The sequence below is a fragment of the Acinonyx jubatus genome, chromosome D1 (genome assembly GCF_027475565.1).
Source record: "Acinonyx jubatus isolate Ajub_Pintada_27869175 chromosome D1, VMU_Ajub_asm_v1.0, whole genome shotgun sequence".
Classification (NCBI taxonomy): domain Eukaryota; kingdom Metazoa; phylum Chordata; class Mammalia; order Carnivora; family Felidae; genus Acinonyx; species Acinonyx jubatus.
Genome location: NC_069390.1, coordinates 80,747,941 through 80,765,402, shown reverse-complemented (window position 1 = coordinate 80,765,402; position 17,462 = coordinate 80,747,941). Strand labels below are relative to the sequence as shown.

Below are 17,462 nucleotides of genomic sequence, written 5' to 3'. Positions count from 1 at the left end.
AAGCTTACTCATTATTCATTATTATAAATATAAAAATAAGAATTATAATCCTACTGTTAATATTTTTATATGGAACACACACCAACTTAAACAAACTGGATAATACTGTACATTCCAATGAGTATTTCTCAATGTATTTAAATAATTTGCAAATAAAACTTTTTACAGGCATATTACATTCCATTTTGGCCAAGCTATATTGGTATATTTACTCCAATCACTCATTTGTGCCATTTTCACATGTTTCTAAACTTTTGCATTGTGAATAACTCTTGCATAAATATATTTATACAATTTGTTTTTTTTTTTGCTCATGTCTGGTAATTCCTCTTAAGTAAATTCCGGCCAATATAAATGATTTCAATTATCCTGCACATTTAAACTTTGTTGAAATAAGTTGCCAAATTTACTTCAGGATTGAATGAATGAGTTTATGTTCCCACCATAAAAGCAAAAGTGTACTCAGTTTCCCATACCTTCACTAACTATGTATATTATCTTCTCATAAGTTACAATAATATCCTGCTGCATGTGACACTGAAACTTACAATACTTATTATGTGTTAATAATTGTAAGTTTCAGTGTCACATGCAGCAGGATATTATTGTAACTGTGATGCTTCTAAGCTTTGGTTTCCTTTTTCAAGTTTATGTTGGCTCCTCAGAATCTTTTGTGGTTCCATACAAACTTTCAGATTATTTGCTCTAGTTCTGTGAAAAAATGTTGTTGGCATTTTGATAGGGATTGCACTGAATATGTAGATTTCTTTGGCTAGTATAGGCATTTTAATAATTGTTTTCCAGTCCATCAGCATGGAATGCCTTCACATTTTTTTCTGATCATCTTAAATTCCTATCATTAGTGTTTTTAGTTTTCAAAGTATATAGTATAGTCTTTCAGAGTATATAGTATAGTCTTTCACCTCTTTGGTTAGGTTTATTCCTAGGTATCTTATTATTTTTGATGCAATTGTGATTGGGACTGTTTTCTTAATTCTTTTTTCTGCTTCTTCATTATTGTTGTGTAGAAATGCAACAGATTCCTATACATTGATTTTGTATCCTGAAACTTGACTCAGTTCATTTACCAGTTCTAGCAGTTGTTTGGGGAGTCTTCCGGGTTTTCAATATAGAGTATCCTGTCACCTGTAAATATGAAAGTTTTACTTCTTCCTTACCAATTTAGATGCTTTTTATTTCTTTTTGTTGTCTGACTGCTGTGGCTAGGACTACCAGTACTATATTGAATAAAACTGGTGAGGCATACTTGTCTCATTTCTGATCTTAGAGGAAAAGCACTTAGTTTTTCCCCATTAAGGATGATGTTCACTGTGGGTTTTTCATATATGGCCTTTATTATATTGAGGTGTGTTCCTTCTAAACTCAGTTTGTTGAGGGTTTATTCCATGAATGGATATTGTACTTTGTCAAATGTTTCTTCTGTGTCCATTGATGATCATATGGTTCTTATCCCCTCTCTTATCAATGTGATGCATCATGTTGATTGATTTGTGAATACTGAACCACCATTTCATCATAGGAATAAATGTCACATAGTGGTAGTGAATGATTTTTTAATATACTGTTGAATGCTATTTGCTAGTATTTTCTTGAGAATTTTTACATCTATGTTCATCAGAGATATTGGCCTATGGTTCTCTTTTTTGTGTGTGATGTCTTTTTCTGGTTTTGGTATCAGGGTAATGCTTGCCTCTTACAATGAATTTGGAAGTTTTCCTTACCTTCTATTTTTTGGAATACTTTGAGAAGAATAGGTATTAATTTCATTAAATGATTGGTAGAATGTGCCTGTGAAGCCATCTGGTACTGACTTTTGGTTTGGGGAATTTTTTGATTATTGATTCAATTTGTTTGCTGATTATCAATCTGTTCAAATTTTCTATTTCTTCCTGGATCAGTTTTGGTAGGTTATATGGTTCTAAGACTTTATCCATTTCTTCCAGGTTGTCTAATTTGTTGGCATAGAATTTTTCATAATATTCTCTTATTATTTGTACTTCTGTGGGGTCAGTTGTTATTTCCCCCCTCTCATTTGTGATTCTTTTGAGTACTTTCTCTTTTTTTCTTGATAAGTCTGGCTAGAGGCTTATCAATTTTATTTTTATTTTTTTATTTTATTTTATTTTAAAGAACCAGCTCCTGGTTTCATTGATCTGTTCTAGTGTTATTCTAGTTTCTACATCAGTTGCTTCCGTACTAGTCTTTATTATTTCTTTTCTTGTTGTGGTTCAGGGTTTGGTCTGTTGTCTATCACTAGCTCCTTTAGTTGTAATGTTAGGCAATGTATTATTATCTCCTTTAGCTTGTATATCTGAGATATTTCTTGCTTCTTGAGGTCAGCCTGTATTGCTATAAACTTCCCTCTTAGAACCACTGTTGCTGCATCCCAAAGGTTGTGAACTGTTATATTTTCATTTTCATTTGTTTCCATGTAATTTTGGAAATGAAATGAAATGAAAAGCATATGAAAGCATAACAAATGAAAGCATAACAGTCCAAAACCTTTGGGATGCAGCAAAGGCTGTCCTAAAAGGGAAGTTTATTGTAATACAGGCCTACCTCAAGAAGCAAGAAAGGTCTCAAATATACAACCTAACCTTACACATAAAGGAGCTAGGAAAGGAACAGCAAATAAGGCTTAAAGCCAGCAGATGGCAAATAATAAATACTAGAGCAGAAATAAACAATATACAAATAAAAAAAGTACAAAAAAAACCAATATACAAATAAAAAATATACAAATAAAAAAACAATATACAAATAAAAACAATATACAAATAAAAAAATTAAGAGCTAGTTCTTTGAAAGAATTAATAAAATGGATAAACTCCTAGCTAGACTTATCAAAAAGAAAACAGAAAGGATCCCAAAAAATCACAAATGAAATGGGAGAGATCACAAGCAACACCACCAAAATACAATTATAAGAGAATACTATGAAAAATTATATGTCAGCAAACTGGGCAGTCTGGAAGAAAAGAATAAATTTCTAGAAACATACAAACTACCAAAACGGAAACAGGAAGAAATAGAAAATTTGAAAAGATCCATAACCAGCAAAGAAACGGAATTGGTTATCAAAAATCTCCCAATGAACCAAAGTCCAGGGCTAGATGGGTTCCCAGGGGAATTCTACCAGACATTTAAACAAGACTTGATACTTATTCTTCCCAAACTGTTCCAAAAAAAAAAAAATAGAAATGGAAGGAAAACTTCTGAACTCATTCTACAAGGCCAGCATTACCTTGATTCCAAAACCAGACAAAGACTCCATTTTTTTTAAAAAAGGAGAATTACAGGCCAGTATGCTTAATAAACATGGATGCAAAAATTATCAACATGAGACTAGCAAATCGAATCCAACAGTACATACCAGTGGGATTTATTCCTGGGCTGCAGAGCTGGTTCAATAGGTACAAATCAATCAATGTGATACACCACATTAATAAAAGAAAGGAAAAGAACCATATGATCCACTCAAAAGATACAGAAAAAGCATGTGACAAAATACAGCTTCCATTCTTGATAAAAACCTTCAACAAAATAAGGATAGACGGGACATACCTCAACATCATAAAGGCCATATACAAAAGACCCACAGCTAATATCATCCTCAACGGGGAAAAACTGAAAGCCTTTCCACCACGGTCAAGAATGAGTGAAGGATCTCCACTCTCACCATTACAATTTAACATAGTACTGGAAGTCTAAGCCTCAGCAATCAGACAACAAAAAGAAATAAATCACATACAAATCAGCAAGGAAGAAGTCAAACTTTTACTATTTGCAAAATACTCCACCAAAAAATTGTTAGAATACATGAATTCAGAAAAGTTGCAGGATATAAAATCAATGAGCAGAAATCTGTTGCATTTTTATACACTGATAATGAAGTAGCAGAAAAAGAAAGTGAGGAATCAACCCCCTTTTACAATTGCACCAAAAACCATAATATACCTAGGAATAAGCCTAACTAAAGAGGTAAAAGATCTGTACTCTGAAAACTATAGAAGACTTATGAAAGATATTGAAGGGGACACAAAGAAATGGAAAAGCATTCCATGCTCATGGATTGGAAGAAAAAAACATTATTAAAGTTCTACACTATGCAAAGCAATCTACACATTTAATGCAATCCCTATCAAAATACCACCAGCATTCTTCATAAAGCTAGAACTAACAATCCAAAAATTTGTATGGAGCCAGAAAAGACCTCATATAGTCAAAGCAATTCTGAAAGTGAAAAACAAAACAAGAGGCATCACAATTCTGTATTTTAAGCTATATTACAAAGCTGCAGTCATCAAGACAGTAGGGTACTGGCACAAAAACAGACATACAGATCAATGGAACAGAGTAAAAAACCCAGAAATTGATCCACAACTATACAGTCAACTCATCCTTGACAAAGCAGGAAAAAATATCCAATGGAAAAAAGTCTCTTCAACAAATGGTGTTGGGAAAACTAGACAGCAACATGCAGAAGAATGAAACTGGACCACTTTCTTACACTATACACAAAAATAAATTCAAAATGGATGAAAGACCTAAATGTGAGGCAGAAAACCATCAAAATCATAGAGGAGAGGTGCCTGGGTTGCTCAGTCAGTTAAGCGTCCAACTTCATCTCCAGTCATGCTCTCGTGGTTTGTGAGTTCAAGCCTCTGCTAACAGAGTCTGCTTGGGATTCTCTCTCTCTCTCCCTCTCTCTCTCTCTCTGCACCCCCCCACTCATGCACACTCTTTCTCTTTCTCTGTCTCTCAAAATAAATAAATAAACTTAAAAATATTTGTAGAGAAGAACATAGGCAGCAACCTCTTTGACCTCAGCTGGAGCAACTTCTAACTAGACACATAGCCAGGGGGAAGGGAAACAAAAGCAAAAATGAACAATTGGGACCTCAACAAGAGAAAAAGCTTCACCACAGCAAAGGAAACAATCAATAAACCTAAAAGGCAGCCTACGAAAATGGGAAAAGATATTTGCAAATGACATATCAGATAAAGGATTAGTATCTAAAACCTATAAAGAATTTATCAAACTCAACAACCAAAATATAAGTAATCTAGTTAAGAAATGGGCAGAAGACATGAATAGACACTTTTCCAAAGAAGACATCCAGATGGCTGGCTAACAGACACATGAAAAGGTGCTCAACTTCACTCATCATTAGGGAAATACCAATCAAAACCACAAAGAGCTATCACTTCATACCTGTCAGAATGGCTAAAATTAATAACACAAGAAACAACAGGTGTTGGCAACAATACAAAGAAAGGGGAACCCTCTTAAACTGTTGGTGGGAATGCAAACTGGTGCAGCCACTCTGAAAAACAGTATGGAGGTTCCCCAAAAAGTTAAAAATAGAACTATCCTATAATCCAGCAATTGCACGACTAGGTATTTACCCAAAGGATACAAAAATGCTGATGTGAAGGGGTACATGTACCCTGATGTTTATACCAGAATTATCAACAATAGCCAAACTATGGAGCAAGCACAAATGTCCATTGACTGATGGATGGAAAAAGAGATGTGGTGTGTGTGTATATATATATGGAATATTATTCTTTCATCAAAAAAGAATGAAATCTCACCATTTACAACAATGTAGATGAAGCTAGAGTGTATTACGCTAAACGAAATAAGTCAGAGAAAGACAAATACCATATGATTTCACTCATATGTGGAATTTAAGAAGGAAAACAGATGAACATATGGAGGGCAACAAAAAGAGAACAAGGGAACAAACCATAAGACACTATTAAAGATAGAGAACAAACTGAGGTTTGATGGAGGGAGGTGGGTGGGAGATGGGCTAGATGGGTGATGGGTATTAAGGAGGGCACTTGTTATGATGAGCACTGGGTGTTGTATGTTAAGTGATGAATCACTGAATTCTACTCCTGAAACCAATATTGTACTGTATGTTAACTAACTAGAATTAAATAAAAATTTGAAGTAAAAAAAAAAAAAAGAATAGCATGTGTATTCTGCTGTTTTAAGATGGAATGTTCTGAATGTATCTGAGAAACCCATCTGGTCCAGTGTGTCATTCAAAGCCATTCTTTCCTCGTTGATTTTCTGTTTAGATCGTATCACCATTGATGTAAGTAGGGTATTAAAATCCCCCACTATTGTGTTACCATCAATTAATTCCTTTGTGTTTGTTATTAATTCCTTTATGTATTTGGATGCTCCCATGTTAGGCACATAACTATCATCTTCTTATTGGACTGTCCTCTTTATTATTATGTAATATCTTTCTTTGTCTCTTATTAGTCTTTGTTTTAAAGTTTACTTTGTCTGATATAAGTATTGGTATTTCAGGGGCGCCTGGGTGGCTAGGTCGGTTAAATGTCCAACTTTGGCTCAAGTCATGATCTCATGGTTTGTGGGTTCGAGCTCTACATTGGGCTCTGTGTAGACAGGTCAGAACCTGGAGCCTGCTTCAGATTCTCCCTCTCTCTCTGCCCCTTCCTCCACTCATACTCTGTCTCTATCTCTCCAAAAGGAAATAAAAAAATGTAAGTATTGGTACTTCAGCTTTCTTTTGACATCCATTTGCAGGATAAATGTTTCTCCAACCCCTCACTTTCAATTGCAAGTATCCTTAGATCTAAAATGAGTCTCTTATAGGCAACATATAGATGGGCCTTGCTACTTTATCCATTCTGTTGCACTATGTCTTCTGATTGTAGCATTTAGTCCATTTTACCTTGAAACTAATTATTTATAGATATGTATTTATTGCTATTTTATTACCTGTTTTATGGTTTCTGAAGATTTTCTCTGATCCTTTGTCTTTCTCACTTTCATGGTTTGCTGGTTTTCTTTAGTGATATATTTGGATTTCTTTCTCTTTATTCCTTGCATATTTATTAGTGGTTTTGATTTGTGGTTACCATTAGGCTTGTATATAACATTTTCTGCATATAGCAGCCTGTATTAAGATGATGATCATTTAAGTTTGAACTCACTGTTTACTCCTCCCCTCCCCATGTTTTAGGTATATGGTGTCATATTTTACAACCTTCAATTTTGTCAGTCCTTGACTGAAACTTTATAAAAATACTCATTTTTACTGCTTTTTTGTTTCCTTACTTCATGCTCCCACTTGTGGTCTTTCCTCTCACCCAAAGAGCCCCTTTCAATATTTCTTGCAGGGCTGGTTTATTTGTCATGAACTCCTTTAGTTTTTATTTGTCTGAGAAACAATTTAGATCTCTTATTCTGAATGATAGCATTACTGGATAGAGTATTCTTGGCTGCACATTTTTTTCCCATTCAGCATGGTGAGTATATCATGCCACTCCCTTCTGGCTTGGAAAATTTCTGTTGAAAAATCCCATGGTAACCTTAACGGGGTTTCCTTTGCATGTAATTGTCTTTCTGTTTGCTTCTTAAAAAAATTATCACTATATTTGCCATTTTAGTTATACCATGTCTTGGTGTGGGAGGCATGGCTTAGTCAGTTAAGTGTCCAACTCTTGATTTTGGGTCAGGTCATGATCTTAGAATCATGAAATTAAGTCCCACATCAGACTCCGCACTGGGCATGGAGCCTGCTTAAGATTCTCTGTCTCCCTGTCCCTCTGCTCCTCCCCTACACGCTCCTGCATATTTGCATGCTCTGATAGATAGATAGATAGATAGATAGATAGATAGATAGATAGAGTGCCTTGGTATAGATTTGTTTTTGTTGACTTTGTTAAAGGTTCTCTGTGCCTCATGGATCTAGATATCTGCTTCCTTCCCCAGATTAGGGAAGTTTTCAGCTATTATTTCTTCAAATAAATTATCTGCCTGCTTTTCTCCTTTCTTCTTCTTCTGTGACTTCTATAATACGAATGTTATTATATTTGATGGAGTCACTGATTTCCCTAAGTCTATTCTCATTTTGCATAATCCTCTTTCTCTCTTTGTTCAGCTTGATTACTTTCCATTACTCTGCCTTCTAGGTTATTCATTCATTCCTCTGGTTCTTCCAGCCTACTGTTCATTCCATCAAGTGGGTTTTTCATTTTGTTTATTGAGCCCTTTATCCCTGTTATGTTCCTTATCTCTGTTAAGGGTCTCACTGATGGCTTTCGCTCTTTTCTCAAATTTACTGAGTATCTTTATGATCATTACTTTAAATTCTTTATCAGCCAGATTACTTAGATCTGTTTCATTTAGATCTCTGGCCTTCGCCTTGTCCTATTTGGGACAAAGTCCTCTGTCTTCTCATTTTGTGTAAGTCTCCATGCCTATGTTAGGAAAGCCAGGTACATCTCTTATGCTTGAGGGTAATGGCCTTATGAAGAAGAGGTCCTGTAGTGACCTACACTGTAGTGTCCCCTGTCCAGGAGTGTCTCCAATGTATGCTGTATGTGGTCTGCTCTTGTGTCCCTTCATCCCAGTCATCTACAAAGTCTCTCTTTGCCTGCTGTGAGCAGTGTTTGGACCCTGGCCTGAATGTGGCATGTTTTAACTAGGTGTGCTCTGATCTTCTTGTGAAATGAGACACATTGCCACCGCCACTGGAACCTAGGCTACACAAAACTCCTGCATCTGGAGATGCAGTGTTGGCAGGGGTTTGGGCTGGTCTTTTGGGGGTATGGGCCTTCCATTGTGGAACTAAGGTAAACACGACTAGAAAGGGCATGGAGTTGGGAGCGAGGGCAGGACTTGGTTTAAGCAAGGTAAGTAGTAAGTGCCTATGCTGCAGTAGTTCCCACAGGTGGCCTTGTACTTATGCTGAGGGGCAGGGAAGGGAAATAGCACCTGCCGGTTCCTTTGTTCCTAGAAGGGTCTCTCTATGAATGCTACCTCTCTGGGACATGCTCTGGGATAACCAAGTAACCTCACCACACCACTGAGTGCCCCCCAAGTGTTCTTCAGATTCCTATTTCCACACTGTACGTCCACAGCCTGTTTGTCCTGCCTTCCCTCCCACAGAACTCCAGGATTTAAGTCCCACTGGTTGCCAGAACTCATGAAATTCAGCCCCTCTTGCTTTCCAAGCCAATTGCCAAGGGGATTTGTTTTTCCTGTGCACTCCTCCATAGCATGTTAGTCTGTCTCTCGCCCTTCTCCACAATTATGGCTCCCTCCCCATCACAATGGCCATGATCCATTTCTCTCTCAAACTGTGTCTCTGCACTTCCTACCTTCTTTGATGTGGCTTCTTCTCTATGTTTAGTTGTGAAGTTTGTTCTCCTAGTCTTCAGGTCAATTTCTGGGATATTTAGCATGATTTGATAGTTATCTAATTATATTCATGGGATGAGGAAAGCCTAGGGTCCTTCTACTCCACCACCATCTTCTTCTCCATTCTGTGCTCTTTCAAATGGTTACCTCATATTTTTCCATTGAAGACTTTTTCACAGTGATTTGCAAATGCAACTTATACATAAGAGATGGTAATCCTGTGTCATATGTTGTACAAATTCCCTAAAACTTTTACTTTTCATTTGATTTAATACATTTTGAAGTACAGATTATTTTTACACATTCTGGTCTTTCCACATTTCTTTTATGATCTCTTCCTCTTATACATAGAAATAAAGTATCCAGTTACATATCAAATATTACTTCTTTTCATTTACTATAAAGCCTATAATCTTAACAAGTCTTTCTAATTCTGTTTAATCCAATGATCCATCTCATTGATAGCCTTGTAGTTTTATCAACACAAGCTGACCCCTAATTCAGTACTAAAAATGGGCAACCACTTATTTTCCATTAAGAAATCAACAAGAAGTCAAGTGTGCAGGTGAGAAGTCACAGAGTGGTGTTTTTGAAAACAACTTAATAAACTGGGTACTGACAGAAGTACCAGAGTTTCTCTGGAAAGGAACAGAGGTTACAGAATTAAATGCAAGCATGGCAGCTTCTCCCTTCAACAGGTTTGATTCTTGGAAGAGTAGAGGGAAAAAAAGCAATGCATATTTTCCCTTGCCTATTATGTGCTCTGAGCAGCTGCTCTGGCACAATTTGTGCACTGTGTTCTGTTGTAGGTTATGGCTCCTGGAAAAGAAGTATGTGCCTGCATGCACGTGTGTGTGTGTGTGCACGTGAGAGTGTGTGTGTGTGTGTGTGTGTGTGTGTGTGTGTAATGGGGCAAGTAGAGAATGCTATTAATCATATTATAGGTTTTCCTAGGCTCCAACTAAATACAGAACCAGAACAGATATTCTTTTCTACCATAGCCTGAGGGATTGAAGGCCACTAACAGGCAAATATTAAATACAGAGTTAGGTTGTCAGGGAAAACTGAAGTATACCCTCTAGAGGATTTTAGAATTTGGATAAAGTTAGTACTTGCTTGATGGTTTAGGCAATATCTGAGTCTGAATCTATATCTTAAGAACATATAACCCTTTAAAGATTCTAAAAAGCACCCTTGATTTAGAAGGGGTATATTTTTAAAATGGCACCTGGCCAAAGCCCTTGGCATGACAGATAGTGGTTTACTGGTGACAATAAGGTGAGCCTTCCTTTACATGACTACATTTACACACTCCATTCTTTTCTAGGTTTCTTGCAGTGTAATAATTAAAGAGGTATGTGAGCATTTAAGAAGTTTGGAACATGTAAATATAATATTAAGTTATAACATAGTACTTCATAAGATTAGACATGCCAATGAAAACTAAAAATATGATTTTTCTTAATGACAGATTTTTCTCCATTTCAATTTAGTCAGAAAATCTTTCCCTAGACACATAATTGTATATAAATATATCCTACTTTAATAACAGGTGTTAATAACAATATATTAGTTATAATGAATACATGTGTAAATAACAAAAATTACCAATATTAAAACTTTTTTTAAAAAAACACTTTTTGAATGAGAGATTCAGTTCACTAAATGAGAACATAGGAGAATAGCAAAGAGCAAAAAGAAATAAAAATAACCCTCTCATGCCTTTTGACTCCAGGCATGCCTTTTGACTCCACTGCATCCATACTCCAACTTAACAAGTATGCCTTGTGGGTGAATGTGGAGGTAAGGCAAATAAGGAATAAAGAGAGTGGAGATCCAGGTTTGATAAGCAGTTCAGGAAGGTAGGTGGCTTTGCTATGAAGATTAAGAGGAGGTATTTGAAAAAGGTTCTTGACTGAGATATCTAGAAGTACAAACAGAAGAGAAAGAGGAGACTGGAGGAGACTCAGCACAGTATAAGATTCCCTGCAAAGGTCTGGAGGGCAGTAAGGAACTGCAGGTGAATGAGTTCAACAACTCCCATGGTTCAGTGTCAGCCATGTGTCAAGATTTTATAGTTGCTAAGATATTAGATAATGGCAAGAGGGCCCAGTTTTTGTTTTTAAACGTATCTGATCACTGGAACTGGAACAATATTACGCTTTAGTAAAAGGACTACTCAATTTTATTAATTATACTTAAAAACTACCAATGATAAATATTTCAGAAAAAAAGGGAAGATACGGACTGCTTCCATGCATAGATGTTAGTAAAATATTTCTGTTGCCTTGTTTTTTAAGAAAATTGATAAAAAAATAGAGATTTTATAATGTGTAATTGTGGATCTGTTTTCCCCTTAATGCAGAAGCAACACCTTAAAAACAGATATAAAAAAAGCTATTCCATGAATTTGGTAGGTCCTGACATTGAAAAAATGCCCAATAAGAAAAGAAAAAAAGTCTTATTCTATTCCTTCTCATCATTATTAAAGAGTAGCAGATTTGGGGAGTGCCTTGGTGGCTCAGTCAGTTGAGCTTCCCACTCTTGGTTTTGGCTTAGGTCATGACTTCATGATTTCTGAGATCAAGTCCCTTGTTGTGTGTGTGGGGGGGGGGGGGCACTATCAGCAAGGAGCTTGCTTGAGACTCTCTCTCTCTGCCCCTCTCCCTGCTCATGTGTGGGCACCAGAGCTTCCTCTCTCTCTCTCTCAAAATACATAAATACACACTTTTTAAAAAGAGTAGCATATTTTGAGATACTACCACCTTTGGAAATTTGGACTTCACATGATTTAATGCTAATGTCCTTTTCACATTTCAATGGGAAAAACTTACCTCTTGCAAATGAGATTCCTTTTTCTTTGCAGACAAATTTAAATGTTTCTCAAGAATAGAATAGTACTTTTCACTTTCCTTATCAAACTTCTTCTTTCCATCCTAGGGGATAACAATAACAACAAAACATACTAATTAGAGACTAAAATTTTGATTTTTTTTTTTACCATCACCATCAAATGTCCAATACAAGTATTTACTACAGATTTAGTGAGCTCCAAATATGTATAAAACTTGATGGAGTAGGAAGAAGGATGTGAAACAAGTCATTTGACTATGTATTCAAATATGTAATCAAAATTCTCAAAGAAGTTCATGGAACTGTACTATGAAGGGAGCCAGGTTGGCTAGAGTAGAATCCCTCTGAGAACTTTATAATTGATTCTCAACAGGAAATTCTGATCTAGTAAGTGTGAGATATGACCAAGAGAGAGTGTCTCATTTCGTTTTTTTGGTGATTTCAATGAGTTAACATATAACCAGTTTAGAGAAGTGCTCACATAGACTCTTTCAAGGAATCATTATTTCCCAGCTTCAAAAAGATACCTGATATTTCAAACCATTCTTGATGAGGGGAAACAGAGGGAAACAAACTTCTAAAAATTGGTAGCATGAAATAATTAAGTAAGATGGTTCAAAATCAAACCAAAAAGGTTAACAACATCTTTATCATACACTCAACATAACTAATGGCTAACCTTTGCTTATTCTTAAAATTGTATTATAGGGGAAGCTGCAGGGGAAATCTATACCTCTCAGCTGGTGGTGCATTCTTATAGAAATGCAAATGGAATAAAATCTTAAAGGAGAAAGACATGCCTGGGCATATAATATTCTCCAACTATAAATATGTTATTCACAAGGGAACTTTTTTTCTATTTATGAGTCCCTATGAAATAAATACTAGGTGATCATACTCATAAATTTCATTCACCAAAGAAGTACTCTTCTTTGCTTTTATTTCAGTGTTACTGGAAATGCAATGTCTGGACCACTTTAATGAGAGTCAAGTATTTCTATTCAAAATGCAGATTCCTATTATCCCCATCCAGAGATTCAGGAATTATTATTTTTTAACAAGCTCTCTGATTATTATGCATAATGTTTTCCTTCATTATTTGCTGAAGTATTTCAAAGAGGTTAATAAAAAATAATAATAGATGGGTATATGCTTGTTTCAGTAGCACACATACTAAAATTGGAACAATACAGAGAAGTGTACAACATAATGTATAGAGTTGTAGAATCACTGTATTGCACACCTGAAAACAATATAACATTGTGTGCCAACTATACATCAATAGAAAAAAAAATTAATACATGGATAGATGTATGGATGGACAGGAGGAGGAGGGGAGGAAAGAAGAAAGGGAAAAGACAGGCAGGTCTCTGGTCTGTCTGTCCCATTATCTGAAGTTGTCAGATTCAGACTGATAGATCCAAGTAATTTTTTTGATTCACTGCCACCTCTGACATTTTTAACTCACCATGATCTAGTTCCAAATATGGAACTTCAGAAAGTTAACGGACAAAATTACACCGAATGGGAAGAGCACTGTAAAAGTTCAAGTCACTTTTGGGCCATTTAAGAAGTACTAATATGTTTGTAAATTAAACTATTAGACTGATAAATGAGAAAAGTAAAAATCTTCAAGGGATTTTTATTACATAAGGAGAAAATGTGGCTGGAGAAACACAATAAAAAAATAAAGAGTGGTATTCACATCCAAAAAAGCAGGTCTACTGAGAAACTCCTATTATAGAATGTGGAGCAGCAGACCCAGAAGGAAGCAGAGAAGTCCAAGGCTCAGGATGGAACAAGCTTGTCCTCTCTACTGTTGCAACAAGACACCTGGGTGAATATTTCATCCTTTGCTCAATGGAGCTTACTTTTTAATCTAGCATTTCATGGTCACAATTGACCTTCCCAATCAACGTTTTGAAAAGTCTCTCCCACTAGCACTTTTGAGCTCCTTATCTTTTTTCTCTGCAGGTCATTTCTCCTCTGACAAATGCTCATTTCTTCTAATTTCCACATATTCAAGTTACATCCACTTTAGCACACAACTCAAACAGGCCTCATTCACAAGTCCCTTCCATCAACTCTCCCTCCCTTTTGAAGGCTCACAGAGCTTTACATATAAATTTCTTACAGTCTTTGTGTTTGACACTGTAGGAGAGAAATTTAGGTATGTACCCTATCCTCTTTTTAAAACTGAATATTTGAGAAAGTGCTCGATAAATATTTAATGAACAAGGGAACTTCTTCCTCTTATAACACTGGGCACCACAATCCCTCACAGATAGTCCATTTGTTTAAAACAAAACAAAACAAAATCCATAATACCAGGGACAATTCTACACAAATAGCTTAACAGCTTAACTCAATCCCAATGTGCACAAACACTGGGGGGCAACCAGTCACATTACAGTTACACATTTCACATTACACAATGCTGACTCACTTTCATTTTAGGGGACTTAAAATTTCTTACTGTGCATAGAAGAAACTGGGTAAAGGCAAAGAGAACACAGCTGTGGTGACAACACTAGTATCTTTGTTTTCAGTCAGTGTTTGATGGCATTTTTGGAAACAATTCAGTGCCAACATGTCAGCATTCCTGGCAATATAAAACTCATTCCCAGAGCACTTTCTGGACTCTTATTCAAATCCTAGTACTTCACCAGGACAGCAACAGATCTACTCAAAGGTTCCAATGATGTACAACAAAAACACACTCAGATCTAGCCTAAAATTAAAGAACTGAGTAGGCCACATGAAGGACAACTATAATGTAGGGAAGCATTTTCTTGAAAACAAAGAGCATTTCTCCTTGAAATTCACATCTGTCCCCAAAGCCATGATGTACTCCTCATATAAGCCACGTCTCATTTGGATTTAATAACTTAACACCACACAGCTATCTCTTATCTTTTGGTTACATGTTATGGATATCAGGCTAAGAATCTGCTCTGAAACAAATGCTGCAGAGGGAAGGGAAAAATAACCCATGAATCTTTACTAAATTCTGCACAGGATTCCTGTCTTCTTATTGTCAGAGCATGATTTGAAAAAAAGAGACTACATTATACTGTCACATTTCCTGTAAATACAGTTAAGTGCATTTGAACTAGGTAATCACTTAAAATGAAGTCTAATAACAAAATAATAACATTTTTAAATAAAATAAAATTAAGTCACATATATATGTATATATGTGTGATGTGTTTGTATGTGTGTGTGTGTATATGTATTATAAAATTTAAAATAGATCATCAAAAATGGCAAATTAGTCCCCAAACCCAATATTAGCTGACAAAAGTATAAGGTAAGTTCTGGGTCTGCAATCAATCTGCTTTCCAGATGATACCACATTTACTTTAAGCACAGTGATCATATTATATCTCAGCTTCTAAGATTAGTAAGTGTGGTTGTGCCACACCTTCACTTTACACAGCAAAGTAAGGAATGGGAAGAAAACTCCAACTGTCAATTTTACTCCAAATTTGTATATAGCCAAAAAAAAAGTCAATATTCATAAAAATGATAGGTCTATCATGCAGATAAAAAACATGAAACTATACATAATTGTTAAAAGAAGTCCAAACCAATCCCTTCCACTGACCACAAGAGGGTACCAAAGATGAAGAAGAGACTCTACAACTTGTGATTTAGAAAATCACAACTAGAAATTCTCAAAATGTTATCTAACTGTATTTTTTTCTATAGAAAACCACTGTAGAGTTTTGTTTAGACAATTGTCATGAACCTTTATTTTAATTTGTCATAATATAAATTATTAAAAATAAAGTGAAAACTTATTTTCTATATATCTTTTATAAAAATGGAGTGCATATTTAAGATTTCTACATCAGACTTTAAGACAATTTCAATGTTATAATTATCATCCGAGATACTGTGAAATTTTCCATGCAACTATTTATGTCATTATGTTAGTATAGCCATTAGCTAATGAGCAGTTTGTGCATATTTTGAAAAAAAATCCTTCAAGTGAATCTATAGCAGTAGAAAAAGTAATATGAAGAATAATAAATACCAATAGCTGAATTTCTATTTCAAACGTATGTGGAATTCTTATAAACTGGTACTGTGCTAAGCACTGAGAGGATAAGTTATAGCCCTGACTACCAATCCTGGCTAGACTTCTTCCTCTGATGATGGCATCTACTCACTGATTAGAATGGCAGCTCAGGGTGACATCACCATCTTTAAGTCCTAGAAGTGTCAGATGCTAAACTATTCCAACCACATGTTGCGTAGGAGTTTCCTAAGGCCCAAGAGATTCCTGGTATCCAGAAACTCAGATTGTTGAGGATATCAGTATAGCTTACACAGCAATGTCCCTCCTGTGATGACTGCACCCAACCATTCCCAGGCTCCTCAACCACTACCCACCAAGTCCCTCCTCCTCAATCTTCTGAGATATAGACACTCCGAAAGGTCTTCTTTTGGGTAGCTCTACCACTATAATTCACCACATCTCCATCATTCTTAATTACCTCACCACTACCACCACCAGGTGATCAGACTCATAAGGACCAAGCCCTTTATGAAGAACTACAAACTGGAATGATAAAAAAAAAAAAAAAACAGAAATAGATATGAAAGATATAAAGGTATAAGAAACAGAAGAGGAAAGTCCAAAGGGTAACAAGCATTTAAAGAGTTGTTAAAACTCATTAGTGATTAAGAAAAAAAGCAAATTAAAATATTGGGATATCACATTATATCAGATTTGGCAAGAGTTACAAAGTTGAATAATGCTACATATTGAGTGCATGTGGAGATACAGGAGACTTTACATATTACTGGTGGAATTGTACAGGGGTACAGCCTTTCTAAAGAGAGATGTCGCACTACTAAGTGGCCCTAAAAACCAGCTTCTGGGTATAAATCACAAAAAGATCCACATATAAAAGTCCATAAGGAAAACATAAATGAGCATATGGGAACAGGAAGATAGCCAGTATATTCATCAATAGACCAAAAATGAATTTGATGAATACCATGGAGTGCTAGGCAGAAGTTAGAAGAAAAGATTAAATGTTGACAGATCTTAAAGTACAATTTTGAGGTGCGCCTGGGTGGCTCAGTCGGTTGAGCGTCCAACTTTGGCTCAGGTCATGATCTCGCAGTTCGTGAGTTCAAGCCCTGCATTGGGCTCTGTGCTGACAGTTCAGAGACTGGATCCTGCTTCCGATTCTTTGTCTCCCTCTCTCTGCCCCTTCCCCACTCATGCTCTGTCTCTCTCCATCTCTCAAAGATGAATAAACATTAAAAAAAATTTTTTTAAATTCGATTTTGAGTTAAAAAATACAAAACAGGCAAGTAATACTAAATCATTTATGTAAATTAAAGAGACATGCGTACAAAATGGTAACAATTTTACAAG

The 17,462-nt window shown here is 35.8% G+C and overlaps 1 protein-coding gene across 2 annotated transcripts in view; it reads right to left on the bottom strand.

The window, feature by feature from the left end:
- Positions 1 to 17,462, bottom strand: part of ARHGAP42 (Rho GTPase activating protein 42) — a 312,973-nt gene that overhangs the window by 86,990 nt on the left and 208,521 nt on the right. For both annotated transcript variants that reach the window (XM_027040080.2, XM_053203842.1), the window contains exon 5: positions 12,049 to 12,150. In XM_027040080.2, coding sequence (XP_026895881.1) covers positions 12,049 to 12,150 — 102 coding nt within the window. The remainder of the gene's footprint in view (positions 1 to 12,048; positions 12,151 to 17,462) is intronic.